Source organism: Capra hircus, chromosome 7 (assembly GCF_001704415.2).
Source record: "Capra hircus breed San Clemente chromosome 7, ASM170441v1, whole genome shotgun sequence".
Taxonomy (NCBI): Eukaryota; Metazoa; Chordata; class Mammalia; order Artiodactyla; family Bovidae; genus Capra; species Capra hircus.
This window is the reverse complement of record NC_030814.1, coordinates 49,991,454-50,010,848: the sequence shown is the minus strand read 5'-3', so window position 1 is coordinate 50,010,848 and position 19,395 is coordinate 49,991,454. Positions and strand designations below refer to the sequence as shown.

Sequence of the window (19,395 nt, the reverse complement as noted above, 5' to 3'; positions counted from 1 at the left end):
TGTTTGGGGGTCTCGTGTATTGTTTAGGTCTCATATATTTTCACAGGCCCTGGAGGAGCTCACAGGCACTAGAACATGTGCCCATAGTATATGATAAATGAAATGGGCCCAGAAATCCCAGCAGGGCAAGGAAAGAGAGGAACATGTCTCCTCAGCAGAGATGGGAGCCTCTTTGAGGTCTCCAAGGGGAGCTAAGTGGAGACTGTCATTGTGTTCCCAGAGGAGCCACACCCCACCCTATGGGACAATACTCCCCGATTTACCTCTCTCTACTTTACCCTGAAGGCTCAGGGTCAGGGAAGAATACAACTGGACAGCAGCTCTCAGACAGCCTCACACGCCTGGTTCTTACCTTCAGTTGGTAGAAGGTGAGTCGGCCCAGACGATAATACACCTTGGCATAGTATAAGGCCTCCTTGGGGCTCTGCAGGCAGGGTGGACAGAGGGACAGAGTCTTCAGGTAGCAGTCCTCAGCCATCTCATACATGTGCAGGGAATAGTACACAGTGGCCAGACGGTGGAAGGCCACCAGCTCCTGCCGCTGATCTCCTAGAAATTGGAAGACTGAGAGAGAGATCCTACAGCCACACCTTGCATCATTAGTTCACTCATTCATTCTGTACGGTTTAGAGACCCTTTCACTTTTAACTCATGCTTTAGAATCTTGGGATCTAATGGGTCTATGACTGGTTTTGTCTTTGGTGGATTTACTGTTTCAATAACTAACTCTTTTAACACAAAATAAACTTTTAAAGAGAACAAAGGCTTCCAATTGTCTTTTTTGGAATATTTACAAGGTGGCTATTTGATGCAATCTAAAAACATCACTTTTAAGCTTCAAAGAGCCAAAAGCCAAAGCTAAAAGAGAAAAATTCAACTCTCTGATATGGAAATATCCAGTCATGTGGAATAGCTTGAAAGGGTGAATATATCCTCCTTTCAGCTTCCGTCCAAGGAAGGATAAGAATGCTCCAGAGGGAGCTGCCTGGGCCCTCAAGGCCTTCCTAAGACCAGCAGACAGTTGCACAAATAAGGTTTTCTGCTGTAAAGGAAGAGTTAGGAAAAGAAGAGAGAGCTCTGAAGTGCAATTAAACACAATAAAGTTCAGTACCATCCAGATCTCATGCCCTTGAGAATGCCCAGAAGTCCCTTCTAGAATCATCACAGAAGACTCCATTTGCCCTTACATCTAATCAAGCATGCTTTAATAAAACCTGCTTTTCCTCAAGCATCAATATTTGAGATGAGTTTATCTTTGTATATTCTGCATCTGCATTTTTTTTTCTATTTTAGTGACTTACATTGTTTCTCATTAGCTTTTGTTGTAAATGCAAGCTATTTCAGCTACTGAGTGAGTTAGGTTAATGGGAATCTGACTTTCATTTACATTTCAATACCATAGGAAAATACGCACTTGACTAATAATCAACTAATTAAAAAGTTAAGGCACAGTGCTTTTGTAATAGGCCATTAATGCATAGGATAGGATAGGATAAAATACCATATGTGCATAGGACAAAATACCATTCACCCTGGACTCAGAATAAAACCAATGATACTAACTATAATAGTGTGCACAAGTAACACTTATCAAGGACTTATATACCAAGCACTGTGCTGTGGGTTTCAGCTGGATTATCATTGGTCTTCATAACAACTGCATGCTGTGGGTGTCATTTTTAATCCTGATTTGCCAATGACAAACTTGAGGCTTATAGATATTAAATTAAGCAACTTGCTTACCTGGGGGCTCCTTGACACTTTGACCTAAAGTTTGAACCTATGGAGTCTGACACCATGGGTATGCTCTTACAACTTTGTTGTCCCTCAGGGAGCATCACCCCCTCCCATACAGTACCCCCAGACAATTAGGACCACCTACCTGCAACTGTGCTGAGTCTGGCTGCCAAGGTGGCAAATTCCAAAGCCTTCTCATAGCCTTCCAGGCTGATCTGCAGCTCTGTCAGCTTGTTGAAAATCCGGAGCTCGGTTCTCACTGCCTTCATCCTCCTTGCTAAAGGAACAGCCCCAGTCTGAGAACAGAGGCACAAGGAAACAGTCTAGCCAAGAATCATCAACACATACCATATTCTAGAAGGTTATATTATATCTTACTGCCAGGGACTGAGGGATGGCAGTGACTGAAGCTCAGGAGGAGATGGCACTTCCCATGCATGGCTTTTCTCAACTCTCTCCTGATCCTTGCTCAACTTAGTTGCTCTGCCCAGACCTCAGAGGTGGAGGAACTAGAGGTCATCAGGCTACCCTGAAACTGAGAGCAGGAAAGAGAAGACAACCTTCTTCAAGGCCACATGGGAAGTTACTCACCTTCCAGTTATACACTCCCTTAGCACCCACAGTGCTAATCTACGAAGTACATACATGGAGTATATGCGTAGTGTCAGAGAGTCCCCAGGAAATAGTCATTTCTATTATTTTTATTATGAATGTTGGGCAGGTCACTTCATCTCTCTGACCTTCAGTTTTGTCATCTATAAAATGTGTATGACCATGAGAACCTCAAAAGTCAGAGACGTGTTTTTCATTCACTCCTACCAGTGCCTGGCACATATTGCCTGCTTGATGAATGTTTGATGACTGAATAAACAATTGAACAAGCAAATGAGTAAGTATTGGAATAAGTGAAATTTTAGGATCAAATAAGATAACAAAGTTTCCTAAACTTCAGTCTGTAATGAACAATTATGGTTTTTTACATATCTACTTAACATATGGACATTTATTTAATTACTATTATTTCTTAAATTAACTGTCTTTTTTTTTCTTGCTTCATTCTTTGCAATAATATCTGTGAAATCATGCATCTGATGAACTGGTATTATACATACTTAATTTTTTAATATATTTGAATACATAATAAAACACAGTAAAGCAAAAGTGTTCATCCATAGACCAATCATCTCCCACCATGCCATGTACATAGAAACATTCTGGTCGACAAAGACGTGCTACAAACTGTATAGTACCATGCACCTAAAAGTTGTCATTATTATGGTATGTTCTCTCAGGAAGAATACTTTATTTATCAACCACAAGAGTGACAGAGTTTATCAGCTCCTTCTTTGAGAGCCTGCTGGACTTGAGAGGGAGAGCCTGTAGGCACTGAATGAAGAAAGGAAGACACAGAAATACCATCAAGAGAGGGGAACTGGGCCCCAGACCAAAGTCCAAGTGGACCTGCCTACATTTGTGCCACAGCCTGGCTGGGGATACTGCTGACTATGCAGCCCGTGACTCACTCGGTAATACTCCACTGCACGATGCCTGTGGCGAGTCCCGTTGAAGAACACATCACCCGCTTCCTCATAGAGTTTGAGAGCCAAGGAGGGCTCCTCTGACTTCAGGGCTTTCTGGATGGCTGCCTGGGTGGAACAGAGACTGCTGTCAAAGGTGGAGAGAAGCACTTCTGAATGTCCACAGAACTGGCAAGGACATCCCAACCATCTAGCTTAACCCTCTGTTAAAGTCCCCTGAACCTTAAATGACATGGAGATGAGATCATTTGATGAGATGATAAGTTTACTTTGACGGCCCTAGAAATGGTTTTCAGCAGCACAAACATCTTGTAATAGTTGAATATTTATTTTAATGTGTTTTAGAGAGAAAAGATTAATAATACATCAATAGATAGCTAGAGGGAAACTTGTATAACACAGGGAGCTCAGCTCAGCGTTCTGTGACAAACTAGATGGGTGGGATGGGGGAAGTAGTTGGAGGAAGGCTCAAGAGGAAGGGGAATATATGTATTATAGCTGACTCACACTGTTGTACAGCAGAAACCAACAGAATATTGTAAAGCAATTATTCTCCAATTTAAAATTTTTTTAAAAATACATCAAAATATCTGATTTTAGATAGCACTGTTTAATGTAAAAAGTTAAGTTGATTTGAAGTTGAGTCAAAGAAAAATAAATAAATAAATAATGGTACAGAGGTATTGGCTATGGCAAAACTATAAACGTGATGTATAAATGACTGAAGTTTGGAAAAAGTGAGTTCGTCCAACACTTAAGAGTTTCCAGACAGAGAAACAGGCTCAGAATAAGGAGTTTTAAGTTTACATCAATAGTTAGCGGCAAACAAATGCCAGTGTCCTTGATTCCATTACCCTTCTCCTGGCCCTTATGATCTCTTTATCTCAAACAAGCTATTTAATTTTGCACCTAAACAAAATGTGATGAAGACATAGAAGAGAAGAATGTACCACACCTGCAGCACAACTACAGTATCTCAAAGATCCTTAGGTAGAGAATGGTTTACCTCAATGGGAATGACTGCAGAACATCAAGTCAGGTGGTAGTCTAGGGTTAGGGGTACCTGGGACCAATCCTGGTCTGTGAATTACAGGGCCAAGGTCCCTCAGTTATTTTTATTGCATATACAGATACACAAAGATAGAGGCAGTGAGATGAAATCCTGGAGTCAGGAGTTCTGCCACCAAGCAATGAACAACCCCAATAGCCCCCTCTGGGCCTTTGTCTCCTAGAGAGAAAAAGGCAAGACCGAATTTTCTGTTCTCTGATAATTCTTCCACTTCTAAAATCCCAAGGCCGAATAGAGTCTCTGAAAGAAAAATCTTTAAGTCATACTGCTGGAGAGCAGTTTTAACCACTTACTAGCTGTATCACTTTAGGCAAGTTACTCAGCCTCACTGAGTATTGTCTGTAAAATGTAAATTTCAGTAGAAACTCCTGCAGCATTTGTAATGAGGATGAAACAACAGGAGTGTTTAACAAAGTCTCGCATGCAAAGCAAGCCTTCAAACAATGTTATACAATCATTATTAAGACTCAGTGGAAGCAAATTTGTGTGAGTATAAGTAACAGAGTAAGGGAGTTGGGTAAAGGGGAATAAAATGACAAATGGGAAGGAAGTGAAGATTAACAGGCATATTTTTGATAGAATACATCTTCTTATATACCATCATAATGTCAGTATTGTACACATAGTGATAATGATGATGATGAAATACCATTTATTAAGCATTTACTAAGTCCCATGTACTTAGTAAATATTTATGTACATGTGCTTACTATGCAAATGTTATACTTAATATTTACTAAAAACAGATCCCCTCATGAAGAAACTGAGGCCCAGGGAGCTCAGATAGGTCACACGGTTCATAATCAATGGCCCTGTGATTTGATTCCAGGTCCATCTTTCTTTAAAGCAGAGGTACTTAATCTACACTATGATATACTACAGATGTTAAAGGTGTGCAAAAATAAAATCATAAGAAAATAATGATGTTAATATACTGCAAACATCAACCTTCTTTACCTCCCTGAAGTCAAGCTGTGTGTTGAGCTTTAGAAAGATGGATAAAACTGCCAAGACAGATGAACAAGTCTCCCATCATGTTCTTTTAGAGCTCACACACGCATATGGAAACTCAGGGACTGGCCCACAGCTGCTTGTATTTAGCCTACCAGATTGCCCTGGTTTCCATCTTGAGGCCAGGGAGCAGCCTAGAGTTGACTGTCCCTCTAAGAGCTTGACAAGAACTTCACCTCTCCCTAGTTCCAGCTCACCACTTTGGAGGCTACAGCTGCTCCCACTCCCATGGTCCAGGCCAGCAGATAAGCTCTGCTGGAGACCTACCTGCAAGTACAGCTCCACCAGTTCATCTTCCTGCATGAGGTAGTGGAGCCGCCCAGCCCCAAGCCAGGCCTCAGCAGCCTTGTCTCTCTCCCCCAGGTCAATGAAGATACGCAGGCTCTCCTTGATGCAGGTGAGGGACCTCCTGAGGGACCTGGGGATGAACATGGACTGATAAGGTATAAGGGCTCAAAGAGACTAGAGTCATTCAGCACAGGAGGACACTGAAGCTCTAGTGGGGAAACAACATTATTTCAGATCACACAGGGAGATCTGCCTAAACCAGCTGTGATCTGGATCTGCCTAAACCAACTGTGAGACCTTGAGAAAGTACAGAATCTCTCTGTCCCTTGATTTCCCCATCTGCAAAATGGAGATATAATTGTACCTGCCTCAGTGGATGCTTATGAGAAGTAAACGAGATAGAGTGTTTTGAACAGTGCCTAACATAGAGTAGGCACTTGATAAACGTTTAAATGTTAATTATCATTTTTATGATTACTGGCCCATGATCCAACTATCTTTCCATGACACTATAACATTTTTCATAAGAACCTAACACAGTGGATGACAAATGCATACTTACTGAGTAAATGCACAAAAGAATGACCATAGCGGTAACTGTAAATCATTAAAAAGATTTTGATGTTTTTATAATAAGAAAAATCAAAGAAGGAGGAAAGTTTTGGTGTTTAACAGACTACTCTTCAGTTATTTGGAAATTGTTCATGTAGAAAACTGTTCCCCTCACATCAGAGATTAATGAAGAAATGAGGCATAGGTAATAAAGTGTTGCACAGGTTCAGAATTCCAGAGCAAGAAGGAACACTGGGCATCACCAACTTCAGCAATAATTAGAATCGTCTAGAAACTCTTTAAACATGCATCCACAGGCAAAGTCATCACCTCAATGTGTTGACATACCATGCTAGCCTGGTACACTCTAGCTCAAGCAGCAGCATTTTGTCAAAGCTCCTTATCAGCTACTATTGTGACTCTATTGTGCAACTTGGGTTGAGACTCTCTCCTTATTTCATAGGGAAAACGGGCCCAGAGATGGGAAGTGACTTGCACAAGACTGCACACCACACTGGGGAACAATCAAAGGCCAGAACTCCATTCTCCTGAGTCTCAGCCCAGGACTCATCCCACAATACCCATGTTCTTCATAGTGTGATTCATGACTCACCTGTACCAACATTACCTGGGTTGCTTATTAAAAACAGACTCCCAGAGATCTCTCAGACTGACTGAATCAGAATCATCACAGTAGCAAGCCAGGAATCTGAATTTCTAAGACAAACCTAGATTATACTACTTTGCACTGAAGTGTGGGAAACACCAAACCATGCAAATCCTTCTAGAAACACTGACCATCACCAACTAAGTCTGTAAATAGTTAGGAGGTCCTTATCAAACATGGTTCCACCTCTTGATAGGCAACCCAGGCCCCAGACCCCCTTGTTCACAGTGATGGAAATAAGCATTGTTTTTGACTAATAAGGCCCTGATTCATCTTGGCAAAGAGGCAGCTATTAGCCTTCAGAGAAACTGCCAGACATTTGGCCCTTGTAAGTCCTGAGAAGAAAGAACTCTAATTCTCTGCTGCCCTGCTTCTGATATAATATTTACTGACATCAAGGATGGGCAGTGGCCACTCTCTGTCAAGAATCAGAATGTCAGATTTGCTGCTGAGATTGTGCTGTGAGCTAAGAAGCTGCACACAATGCTGAAGTGGTCACCAACCTCCCTGGCCTGATAATCACAGGCCTCCTTCACTATAGGAAGCCCTGACCTTTTCTCACCCACTCTGTACCCCTTTAATGCCAAGCAGGGATAACAGGTCTACAGGCCTGTCCTCCACTTCTCCCCCTACTCCCACTGTAACAATTAATGAAGACAGGACCCATACATCTCATCCTGGGACATTCTTGGGATATGGTTATTTTCACCAAACCCCCAGGGAGCAAGATGTGGGTTATCACAGAGAAATCAACTCACAAGAATGCATTTTGATCTTAGAACTTTTCTCTCTGAGCTCACTGTGACTATGAAAGAGAGGAGGTCAGTGTTCCTCAAAAAATACTCCAAGGGGGAAGGCAGGAGTTAGAGAGACCCAGATGCCCACGTAACTCTATCAACACTCCATGTGCATGGATTTTCCAAAGACCGCTGCTTCCACCAAGACTTATACTTGATTCATGACTCCAGTATAAGACAAGAACCTTATGGTCTAAAGTTGGGAAGTGGTCTCCAGCTTCCTTGGTTCTTTCCTACCACCACTCACCACCCCATGTATTTACATCTACCAGTGGCTATGCTATATCACCCACAAGATGAGTCACTAGCTTGGTCTGGAATGTCCCAGCATGCCAATTCTTACAGTCAACACCTGCAGGTTCTAGGTGTGGCTCAGCTCCCAAATCAAAGAAGTAAGGAGAACAGCTGGTAGAAGACTATGAAATCAGTCTTGATCCCAAGTCTCATGAATTCCTAGCCAGCTATGCCCAGGCCCTGCCATAGTATCTCCTCTCCTCTTAAACCCTCAGTTTTCTCTTTTTCTCATTTTTTTCTGCCCCCAAAATTCAATTTCTGCAGCTGAATCTTCGTTTCTTCCTTCCTGTGTGGATATCAGCCATGAGTCTGTGGTGAGGTGACCTCAGTACACCTGCCTTCCCAGACTTCCTCCTACCAACCCCTGCTGGGGTTTTCCAGATCCCTGCCCTGCCTGGATGAATGTTGGACCTCTGGCCAGAGCCCAGCCTCCACTAATTGGTCTCATCCAATTTCCATAATAAGAACTGCCACTCACCAGGGGCTGACCCTGGGCCAGGTGTTGGGATACAAATTTTCAGTACACATCCTTTCATTTAATCCTCAAGAAATCCCCAGCCATGAAAGTTCTTAGCTCATTTTGCAAATGAAGAAACCCAGGGGTCTTTTAAAAAACTTGTCCATGTTTGCATTCCTCATTTCAAAGCTTTATGTGTAGCTTTCTGCTGTTTTGTCTTTAATAACGGCACTGACAGTAATTGTTACTTATGATTTATTGAGACCTTAGCATGCACTAGGGGCTTGACATGCATAATTTCATTTAATCACCACAACAGCACTAAGAGAACAGTATTATTATCATACCCATTTGCAAATGGGAAAAATAAGGCTTTGAAGGGTAAGCAATAAAGACCAGGTAATAAACTCTATTTAAACAAGGATCTAACCCTGAGAATCAAATTCCACAGCTCCCCCACAGACCCTCAAACAGTGCTCAATTTCTGGCTCAGAAATCAACTATGGAAAGGCTTTTGTTTCTTTTGCCACTTTAACAACTTCAAAATTTTGAAGGACATAAGCAAACTCAAACCTTGAACAAAGTGCCCCCATTGGAAAAAGATGGATGGTGATGTACATCCTAGGCTTGTGATAAAAGAAGAACATGTCAGCAAGTGCAATTCTTTCCTTGTTTATGATTCCAAAAATGTTAGGGATTAGTCATATTAGCTATACTGAAAACCAAACATTGAAACATTTTTTTCAGTTCCATAGGAGTAAGATGCACAAGAATAAGAATAAAAGCCATGAAAAATGACTTCTAGGCATCTAGGGATTGTATTATATGCAAAGAATCATTACTTTGCTAAGGCTTGTTGCATGCAAGGTATTTCTTTCTGAAAAATAACATGCACATCCTTTGTGTCTCTTAGCAACATTTATGTGATACTTGCAGTGAGTATGTGTGTAATATCTACTTCCTGACCTAGACGATAAGCATTGTCAGCTCAGGGACTGGGCTGACATTTGTCAGCTTTTAAACTAGGGTCTGGGCCATAGTACATGTTCAGCAAGTATTAGTCGAATTGATCCAATAGAGCCATAAAGTTCTCAAGTAACCCACCTGGTTCAGCTCTACAGCTGAGGCTATAGAAAGTCTAAAGTCTATATTGTGTCACCTTGAGACAGAAGACAAGACCCCTAATGACCTTTCTCATTGAGAGACTGAAAGACTTCGTCAAACTAGATTCTGTAGTCATCACCATGAAAGTAAAGAAAGCAATTCTCAAAAGATATACTGAACAAAGGAACAGCAAAGTGTCTCAAGACAAAATTCTGAAGGCTGAGCCAAAGTTTTCATCATCTACTGCCCTGCCTTCCTACTCACCATCACTGAACACTAGGAGGAATTTCAAATAGGAGGAATGTAAATAAGCAGAAAAGCAGTATGGGTAGTGAAAATCACTCACTCTTTCTTCCTCATAAGGTCATCCTGAGATTGCACGTTGGTTGGTAATCAGTGCATGCTCACTGAATGTCTTCTGTTACTATTATGACCACCATTTTCTATATGGATGCTGACTGTGCCAGTCCAGAGGCCCACTGTAAACCCCTGCACCCCCATCTAACCTCCACATCCCTCCCCGGGAAGTAGGCTATAGTCTTCTCTCTCCTTTAGTACCTATACCCAGAGAAACATCAAACCCGGTCTGTTAAATCTACAAAATGTTTTTCAAATGTGTCCTCCCCTTTCCATTGCTACAGTTAGACCCTTGGTCCCAAATGGTCTTCTCTTACCCTTCTCCAGTTTTCAAAATCTTTCTTATCCCTCAAGGGCATCTCTAAATGTTATCACCTTCATGAAGTGTTCCCTGACAGATCCAGCAACCCTTAGCTGAAAGTGTTGTTTCCTCTCCCTCCAAACCTGCCCCGGCAGATGCCTGCCATCTCGCCCATGAACACTTCCTGCCTTTGCCTGATATGGCTTTGAGCTTTGTTAAGAATGGAAATTCCATGAGGAGAATTTAGTTGAAAAAACCATTATCAAAACCCACCTAATAAATTCTTCCTAGAAGTCAGTGCCAGGAATAAATTTGCTCCAACAGATACATTTGTTTTTATTTTTTTTATCAGACAGTGAGAACCTCATATGGTTTTCCCCTTTTTACCTCAGCTACCAGGAAGCTTAGAGCTAAATTACAGTAACCACCTCCAGGTGCATGGAAACACTTGTTTATCGATTTCTGTTAGCTGGTCTTTGTTCTATTCTTTTTCACAAAGGCTTTGCAGGAGTAGTTGATTTATACATGCTAAATAAATATAGCATTATAGCATGTTCTTGACAAACTGAGCATCCTGAAAAGGGGTAAACATCTTATGCCCACACAAATATATATGTCTCTCTGTTCTACGCTAGACACCAGGTCTGCCCACTTGGAGTTTACAGTCACTACATCAAGACCCTCTGAAGCTACTGCAGAGTCTTTAAAAATCCCCCACAGTTTAGGTCTCTGATCTAGAAGGCCCAAAACTTTAAGAATCTGCCTCCAAAACCCAAGACTCTGGAGGCAACAGGAATTCTTATACTAACACGGCCATTACCAGTGTCAGCATAGCATAGCTGGCTCATCCTAGACTTAACATTTTAGAACAAGAAGGCACCTTATTCAATTTAACCTTATAAATGGAGCAACCAAGAGGAGAAATGACTTATTTAAGGACACGTTATAAGCTCATGGCAGGCTCAGGTTTCCTGACTCCTAATCCAGTTTTGGTCTCTTCTCTCACTGCTCTGTGGCCTGTGACTTCCAGACACTCCTTGGAGCAACTCCAGCTACACACTTTCCCTTCTCTCTATATACTCCTCACACCTAAGAAATCCAGTGGTCCTTCATATTGCCTTAAGAAAGACCTCTGCACTCTGTTGACAGAATCCAGGGCTTTTTCTTTGGCTTTTCCCTTAGAATATCAGTGGTTTTTGACAGCTGGAGGCAGGAGGAAGGCTGTGAGCAAAGGATGGCAGTTGGGTAGGTGATTAATCACTGCACAGCAATTAATCTGAGATTGAAGTTGCCCACAGGGAAGGGTGGCAATAAACCTGACACATATTTGCCACCCATACTCCTGTCCCTTAAAAGTCAACTTTCCCAAAGCCCATTCTCACTATGTGTTACCGTGAATATATGACTATCTCATCTCTAAGATTAATTTAAGCCTACCTTCTGGATCTGCTCCCAAACTATACAGATTCCTAAGGTGTTCTGAACAGAAACAAAGTGGGGCTGGGGCCAGGCTTCCTGGCCCCTCACAGGCTGCAGTGATCTAAAACTCCATTCCTGGGACAAAAGACAATGGGATATTTGGAGGATACCTGATTCTTGTGAGAGAGGGAAGAGATGAGGGAGAGGGAGACAGAATGGGAGAAAGAAAGACAAAGAAAGATTTCATTATCTGATTATTAGGTGCCCAAGGTTACCACGTTGCCTAGAAAAGCAAAAATTATCATTTAAATAGCTTTTCCTCAATTACTTCTCTTTGCTCAACCCTAGCAATCATCTCTCCCCCATGTTAGAAGTCATTCATAATTATGAATAAATGCTACAATGCCAATCTATTGCAAAGTATATAATTAAATATAAACCATGCAGAGTTTAATGGAATCAATTAAAGGCTTGTTAGAGAGCAGAGTTGCAGGCCATGCCACTGGCAAATGAGGATCAGGCAGATCTGATCAGTGAAGAGACAGAAAGGAAAATCAGCAAGAGATGGCAGGATAGTTCACCTGAGAATAATTTAAATATCAAGAGTGAAAAAAAAAAAAAAAGCCTTTGGGTAAAACAGTTAGGTTTTGGGAAATTTTTGAAAAATGAGCCTTTCTAAGAGAGTCCCAAAAAGTCAATCACAAAACACTTCTTTTGCTATGTTTAGTCTACGACTCAGTGCACAGTTGCAGTTATAACCTTAGCTTCTTAACTAAAAAGTGAAAATAAACTTAGTTTCATCATTTCCAGTTTCATTTTAAAGGTAAGTTACCATCAAAATTTTTTACTGTGAAATTTTACACCCCTGCTTTCTGTGCATTTATTTACTTTGTGTCTTTTCTCTAATACCAACTGTCCTCAGGTAATGAAGACCTCCTGAGAGTTCCATGGTCCTCAGTATAATAATTGCCACCTCTCTGAATTATGCACCCTCAGCCACATCCATTTGATGGATTGTTATAGAGACACACAGGTAATTACTTGTAACATAGCCAACATGATCGAGCCTTATCAGGCACTGTCCAAGTGTCCCGTGTGCACTAACTGGTGAGGAAGCAGAGGCATGGGCAAGTATAAAAACTGCCCAGAGTCACACAGCTAATAAGTGATGGGTGGCACTGAGTTTACAATGTGTGTTAGCTGCAAAGACGACATTCTTTTCCATGATACCATAAACACATCATGTACATTTGGACCTAACTTTGTGAGGGAAAGTATACTGATTCTCCTTAAGGAAGGAAAGATGTTTCTAGGAGAGTCCTTGAGCCTGCACTCACCTGGATGTGTTTAGGTTCCGATAGAGCTGTCCAAGGGATTCCAGCAGCCTCCCCTCCATCTCCCGGTCTCTGAGTTGCTGAGCTAGTGTCAGCCAGTGCTCGTGGTAGGTGATGCATGCCTCGGGGTTTGGGGACACAGAGCTGTAGAAATGGCAGAGGGATTTGGTGACCTGAAGCTGACCTGAACATAAAGCAGGAACATGGATGAGATGACTGGATACAGGACAAAGGAAAAAAATGTCCTCTAACACTTTTCTCTAAAGCATCTCAGCAGCACAGGACATACTCACTCTTCAGGTGTTGATGCCTTAAGCCAAACAGCAATGCCATTTCATAACAAAAGCGGCCACTAGCCAGCTGGCGTCCATACACCTGGACCTGGGCCAACCAGAGAAGCACCTGTATTAATTCCATGTCTGTCTCCATGCTGGCCGGGAGTGTAGAATAGAGTTGCACAGATTGTAGAAGATAGTTCCTGGCTGGCTGCTGAGGCCAGGACTTAAGGGTCAGATGGCCAAGATTGGCCAAAGCCACTGCCTGGTTGCGCACATCCCCTACCTCCTGGGCTCTGTTCAAGGCCCGGAGATAGCTCTTGGCTGCCCTGTTCACCCTGCCTTCACCTTGAAGTGCAAGTCCCATGAGGTTATAGACCACTCCTTTGTGGATAACACTCTCTGTCTCCTTCAGGGAGTATAAGAATGGCTCAAGGATGTCCAAAGCCTTCTTTGGCTGGCTGGATAAGAGATAGGCCCATGCCAAGCAGAGGGAAGACTCAAAAGCTTCCTGCTCACTCAGCAGCTGGCCTAGCATCAAAGCTTGGCTCAGGTAATGGATGGCACCATCAGGAGATCTGTGTTGGAGGTACACTTTGGACAGGATGAGACACAGGACCCTCTGGGTGCTCCAGTCTGCCTGTTCCTCACAGGAAGTCAGTGCCTGCCTGAGTGCTGGGCAAGCCAGGGAAGAAACTTCACCCCAGCTTGGGGAGGAGATACCAACGAGCTTGGTGGTGTTCTGCAGGACCAGGTGGACCTGCCAAATTGGAAGGGCCATCTCTTGGATACTCGGAGTTCCACGCAGCCGGACAGAAGCCACTGCAAGGTGTGGCAGATATTTCTTGTCATAGAGAAAACTCAAGATGGTGGCTGCAGCATCTGAGGTGGGAGGGTGTCCAGAGAGGAGCTGCAGGCGCTCGGCGAAGGGCAGGACCTCATCATGCCGGCCAAGGCTTAGGAGCAATCGGATGGCCAGAAAGCAGGCCCTGGCCTCCAGTGGGCAGCTGCCTGACACGATGCCCTGTCTCAACACATAGGCCACCACATCCAGCTCGCTCTTGGTACTATACTCCCGGTCAGGCAGGCAGGCCAACAAGGTACCTGCCTTCTCCAGCAAGGATGAGCCTTTATGCCTCAGCCTCTGCCTCAGGTAGATGGCCGCCAAATTGATATACAGGGCAGCCACCAAGGATAGATCCTTAAATCCCCCGTTGAGAATGTGGATGGCCTCCTCAAAGTACACCCTGGCCTGAGAGAGTTTGACTTTCCTGACACTTAGCCGACCCAGGAGGAAGCAGAGCCGGGCATGGGCCCAGGTCATGTGGCTCCGCTTGGCCCACTTCCTCGAGGCCTCCAGGTAGGCCATGAGCTCGTCCTCCTCAGAGTAACTATAAAAGGAAGACGTGAGAAAAGAGAAGGAAAAATCATAGAGGCTCTTAAAGTGGTCAGCATATCCCTCATGATCCAGAAAAGCCAATATGGGGGCGAAGTTCTCAGCCTCCTCCTCCTCCTGACCAGTGTTCAGGTTCATGAGCAATTCTGGGTCATCGAGGTCATCAGGCTCCGGCAGATGATAGGTGTCTGAGGCAGCTGAAAGCAGCTCTTCCTCCAGACTGGAGTCCTCAGAGCTGCTGGACTGTCTGGAGCCCATGGCCTGATGCTCCTCCCAGGCTCCACCAGGCCGGGTCTCCTTGAAGCCTTCAGATTGGGACACTGTAAGGGACAGGCAGAATTGAGCAACACTAAGTACCTGCAACTATTGTGGCCAGCTCTTGGCAAGAGGACAAGATTCTGTCCCACAGGACTGGAGGTCTGGTTCAGCATGATCTCTACTCACCGCTCAGATCGTTTGGAAGACTTTGGATGGATTCAAACCCACCTGGATAGAGATGAAGGACAGACCTGAGTTAGGTCAGAATGGTCCAGCATGCCTATGCCTGCATGCGTTCCCTGGACCAGTGGCCCCTTGGACACTTTGTGTTTCAGACCAACAGCTGTCCCTAAGGTACAAGACAGCATCTCCCCTTCACCATCAGTGCTGTGGGGACCTAAAGATTATCTGGTTTAACCCACTCACCATACAGTTGAGAACTGAGGTAGAAATGAGAACAGAGTCAGAGAAGAAAAGACAGAAACAGGAGCTCCATGCCAAGAGGTGTGAGTATGCAGGGCAGGGGTGATGACGGAATCTTAAGGCCCAAATCTTTCAGTGAGTTTATGACAGAGCCATGAACCAAACTCCATGGGCAGCACACTCTTGGCATGTTGCATTGCCTCTCGTTTCCATGTGTACAGCCTTCCTTCTTCCTTCCTCTGTCATCCACCCATTCAACAGACAGATTCAGTGTGCATAATGTGCTTTGTAAATATGATAGGATGAGGTGACCAAATGTCAATAATTAAGAAAAGAAGGTAAAGAAGCATCTGAGGTTCCTAAGTCTTGTTCCCTGAAGTACTGTGGTGGGATGAGGTGGGAGAAAGCACAATCTCTAGTAGTTTTAGACATTTTGAATTTGTAGTACTTGTAGGAGCTCTAGGAGAGAATGAAATAGATCTGTGGCCAAGGAGAAAAGTGGAGACTTGCAAACATGGATTTGTGACTGACACTATGTCACAAAGAATGTCTCAAAGTCCCAAAAGAAGGATTTGGAAGGAAAAGCAAAGCAGGTGGAGGAGGAGTGGTTAGAGGAGATTTGTGAATGAGCTGGGAAAACATCAGCATTTTACTGGCAGATGAGAGCCAATCCAGGAGACTGGAAAGACACAGAGAAAAGAGGAATCATGGAGACCAGGGTGGTTTATGGTGCAGCCATCTAACAAAAGTGACATAAGTGAAACAAGGTAAGTGAACAAAAATGAACACATTTCACCGTGTTCAAAAGTGAACAAAAATGAAATAAGATAAGGTGAAAACCAAAAAGATGACCTTGGGCTTGGCAGCAAAGAAGTTGACCCCCTTGGCCAAAGTAGCCACAGTGGAGCTTGTGGAGGTGAAGGCCAGGTTCGTGCTCCATAGAACAGGGGCTGCTAGAAAAAAGATTCTACCTCTTCCTGGCAAAGTAGCAATAGTCAGCCACCTGTGCCCCTACCCTGAGCTCTCCAGTGAACTTTGAGGGTAGCAGGCCCCTCACCAAATCAAGCCTCCACTTGCTATTCTCAGGAGAAGGTTTCTTCTGTGAGCGTCACTGAAGGTACTTGATATCTGCAACCCCAAAAGGTCCTACAGCCAAACACACTAGAGCTAGAGAGCTGGGCTCTGGGTTCCTGCACCTGTCCCTCACTGATGTTGTGGGACAGGTGCTTGTCCTACTGCAACCATTTCTCTTAGGCCAGGACCCCCAAGAACACAAATAATTAGGAACTACCAAAAGAAAAAATACTTCCTCTCAGAGAAAGAATGGAATTTACCAACAGGATGCCCCTTCTGTTGGTTGCCTCGGTGCCAGGGACAACCTGTGAAGCCATGAAGTGCAGCCCGGCACCCAGCAGAGATGCACCCTTGGTCTGTGGATAAGAGCTAATGGGCTGCCTGAGACCTGTCCCTGGATCTCCCTCAACCACTGGGTCAACAGTTGGCAGATACCCTGGATCCAAGTCTATAGCCACCCCTACCTCCAAAGCAGGCCCCTAATCCTTGGTTTTCAGACCTTGGCTCCTGACTACCAGGCTACATTCATAACTTCAGCTTCCTGGTTCAGCTTGGTGCAGCAGTGTGATCTGCCCGGAGTAAGAAAGTACTGCCTGGGCTGGTGCTGATACCTGGGCAAGGTGCTAATCACAAATGTTCCTGTGCCTGGAGAAAGTTTCTAACTCCCACTTCTGCTCCAGAGGCTAGCCTGTGAGTCCTTCTGCAGAATCTCTGGCCATACCCATGAAATATGTGCCATCTAATGTGGCCACAAAGGAGTGGACGCAGTATCTCCATCACTGAAGAGATAGGAGAAACAGGAATCCTTCTTCAAACCCTGTCATTGGATGAAGCACTTCTTGACACAGAGCAGGGGACCCCTCACAAAGTAAGGGATAGAGTGTCATTCATTTAGTCAGTCAGTCATTCAGACACCACTGAAACTGTGCTAGGTACTGAGGCTCCTCACTCACCCAAGACTGACATATCCAACAGTCCAAAGTCATTTTGTGTCAGGGACAATGTGGAGAAGTAGGAGTTGTCCTGACTAGAGGACAGGGGAGGGCAGTTCTTATCCTGGTTCAGGCGCTAATTCACTTGGGCCTCAGCTTCCTAATCTATAAAATGAGAGAAGTCATTTCTTAGGGTCTTTCCAGCTATAATGTTCTATGGCCGCACCTTTATTATTGTGGGGCCAGACCTACTTCAGCCCTAGGAGGAAGACCCTCAGCCACAACCCAGGAAGTTTTCTTCTCCAGTTTAGAATGGAAGGTTCAATATGGCCAGCCTCCCATTCTATAGCTGAACTGATTTCATTACATCTCATAGTTTTTAGGCACCAAGTCCCTGTGACTTTAGAATCATCTGAAATCCAAAGTGAAAATGCTGCTAATCAAATATGACCCAGGTCATCAACTGAACTGTGATCACAGCCCCACATACATGCATGTGATTAGACTTTAGAGATACTGTACTTTTTGGTTAGGAACAATTCCTTAATCTTGAGGAGTTTGGGCTTTCTCGGGGGGTGGGGAGGCAGTTGAGAAGCAAATACTCACTAAGCTGGTAGACAGATGTTATGTCAGTCTGAGCAAGTGTGCGGAGGAAGCTGACACACTCAGCTTTCCTGTCACTTCCCAGGAACCCCAGAGAGCATTTTTCCTCATCACTGAAAAAGGCGGAGTTCTTGCTCCTATGTTGAGGCAAAAGACATGGACACAGATCAGTGCAAGGTTTCAGACACGACCTCTTCTCTCTTCACCCTAGAATGCAGTGAAGGACACAGAGAAGCCATCAACCTACACAGTCAGAGCTGAAATCAGACTCCTCATCTCACTGTTGTATAATGCTTTTATCTGTACATCAAGGAAGAGCTGGAGGCACCTCATCTGTGCAGAACCGACCTATGTGGTGGCTGAAGAAGTGGCACATGAAAACAACCCTCCAATGAAATCTCCATCTCTCAAGAAAAACAAAACCCCTTCCTTCAACCCCTACCCATTCTGTGAGACCACACGGTGACCATTTCTAGGGAAAGAAATAGGAACTGGCTGTCCTAAATGCAGGGGTTGGAAAAGGACCATTAAAAGATGTTTCTTTGACAGATTATTTCAAGAAAACACTCAGGACTGATGACACAATTTAGAGGAACAATGGAGAAAGCTTGACTATAGTCAGAAGAAACTCTTCACAGCTGATATTGACATCAGATTCCATGACACAGCACAACAGTGTTATGCACCATAAAGAGAGGGAAAGAAGGCTGAGGCATGGGAAGTGGGTAGAAGGCAGGCCAGGGGGCTAGAAGAAATGAGTATAAATAACAGAGCTCTGTATATTCACTTTACCGTATAAACTAATTGTTAAAAACAATTTGTCAGCTAGATACCTGTCATAAAATCAAAGAACATGAAAACTAGAAGTGCCTTGGAAAGTATTCAGTCCAATATCCATCTAGACAACATTTAATATCTCTTTGTTCCCAATATATTTTTAACTTCAGAATCCAGCTTTAAAACAAAAATAACTTGAAAGCCCAAGTGTTAATACCAGCTAATACTTTGTGGGGGCTGTTTATTATGAATCAGATACTCATTTAATGTATGCAGTTGCCCTATGATGCATATACTATCCTTATTCCCTTTTTACAGAGGAAGAGACTGAGGTAGAGAAAAATAAAGTCTGTGGTTCAGTTCAGTTCAGTCTGTGGTTAGGTAACCATAAAGCAGGATATAAGAGGAGCTTCTTTACTTCAAGCATGATTAAGGGAAGGGCTGGGATGCAGTGCCATGGTCTGCCACCTACCCATTGTCTCTGTAGCTCAGATAAATGCAGTTTGAAAGTCAGCCACTTTAGTAGCTGTTTTCTAGTTGAGAAAACTAGCCACTAATGTGAACTGCTCAAGGTCACAACTCTGATTAGAGGCAGAACTGGCACTAAAGCTTGTCTTGACATCTGCAGCTCTTGACACAATACTTAAGTCAGTCAGTTCAGTCGCTCAGTTGTGTCCGACTCTTTGCAACCCCCTGGGCTGCAGTACACCAAGCCTCCCTGTCTTATGGAAC

At 43.8% G+C, this 19,395-nt stretch overlaps 1 protein-coding gene across 2 annotated transcripts in view; it reads right to left on the bottom strand.

The window, feature by feature from the left end:
* Positions 1 to 19,395, bottom strand: part of SH3TC2 (SH3 domain and tetratricopeptide repeats 2) — a 56,714-nt gene that overhangs the window by 2,233 nt on the left and 35,086 nt on the right. Inside the window, exons 9-16 of one of the 2 annotated variants that reach the window (XM_013965675.2) lie at positions 17,890 to 18,023; positions 15,041 to 15,082; positions 13,219 to 14,916; positions 12,929 to 13,109; positions 5,623 to 5,773; positions 3,261 to 3,383; positions 1,883 to 2,033; positions 353 to 564 (exon numbers count right to left, since the gene is read on the bottom strand). In XM_013965675.2, the coding sequence (XP_013821129.2) occupies positions 353 to 564; positions 1,883 to 2,033; positions 3,261 to 3,383; positions 5,623 to 5,773; positions 12,929 to 13,109; positions 13,219 to 14,916; positions 15,041 to 15,082; positions 17,890 to 18,023 (2,692 nt within the window). The remainder of the gene's footprint in view (positions 1 to 352; positions 565 to 1,882; positions 2,034 to 3,260; positions 3,384 to 5,622; positions 5,774 to 12,928; positions 13,110 to 13,218; positions 14,917 to 15,040; positions 15,083 to 17,889; positions 18,024 to 19,395) is intronic. The other variant, XM_005683144.3, reaches the window with a different exon arrangement.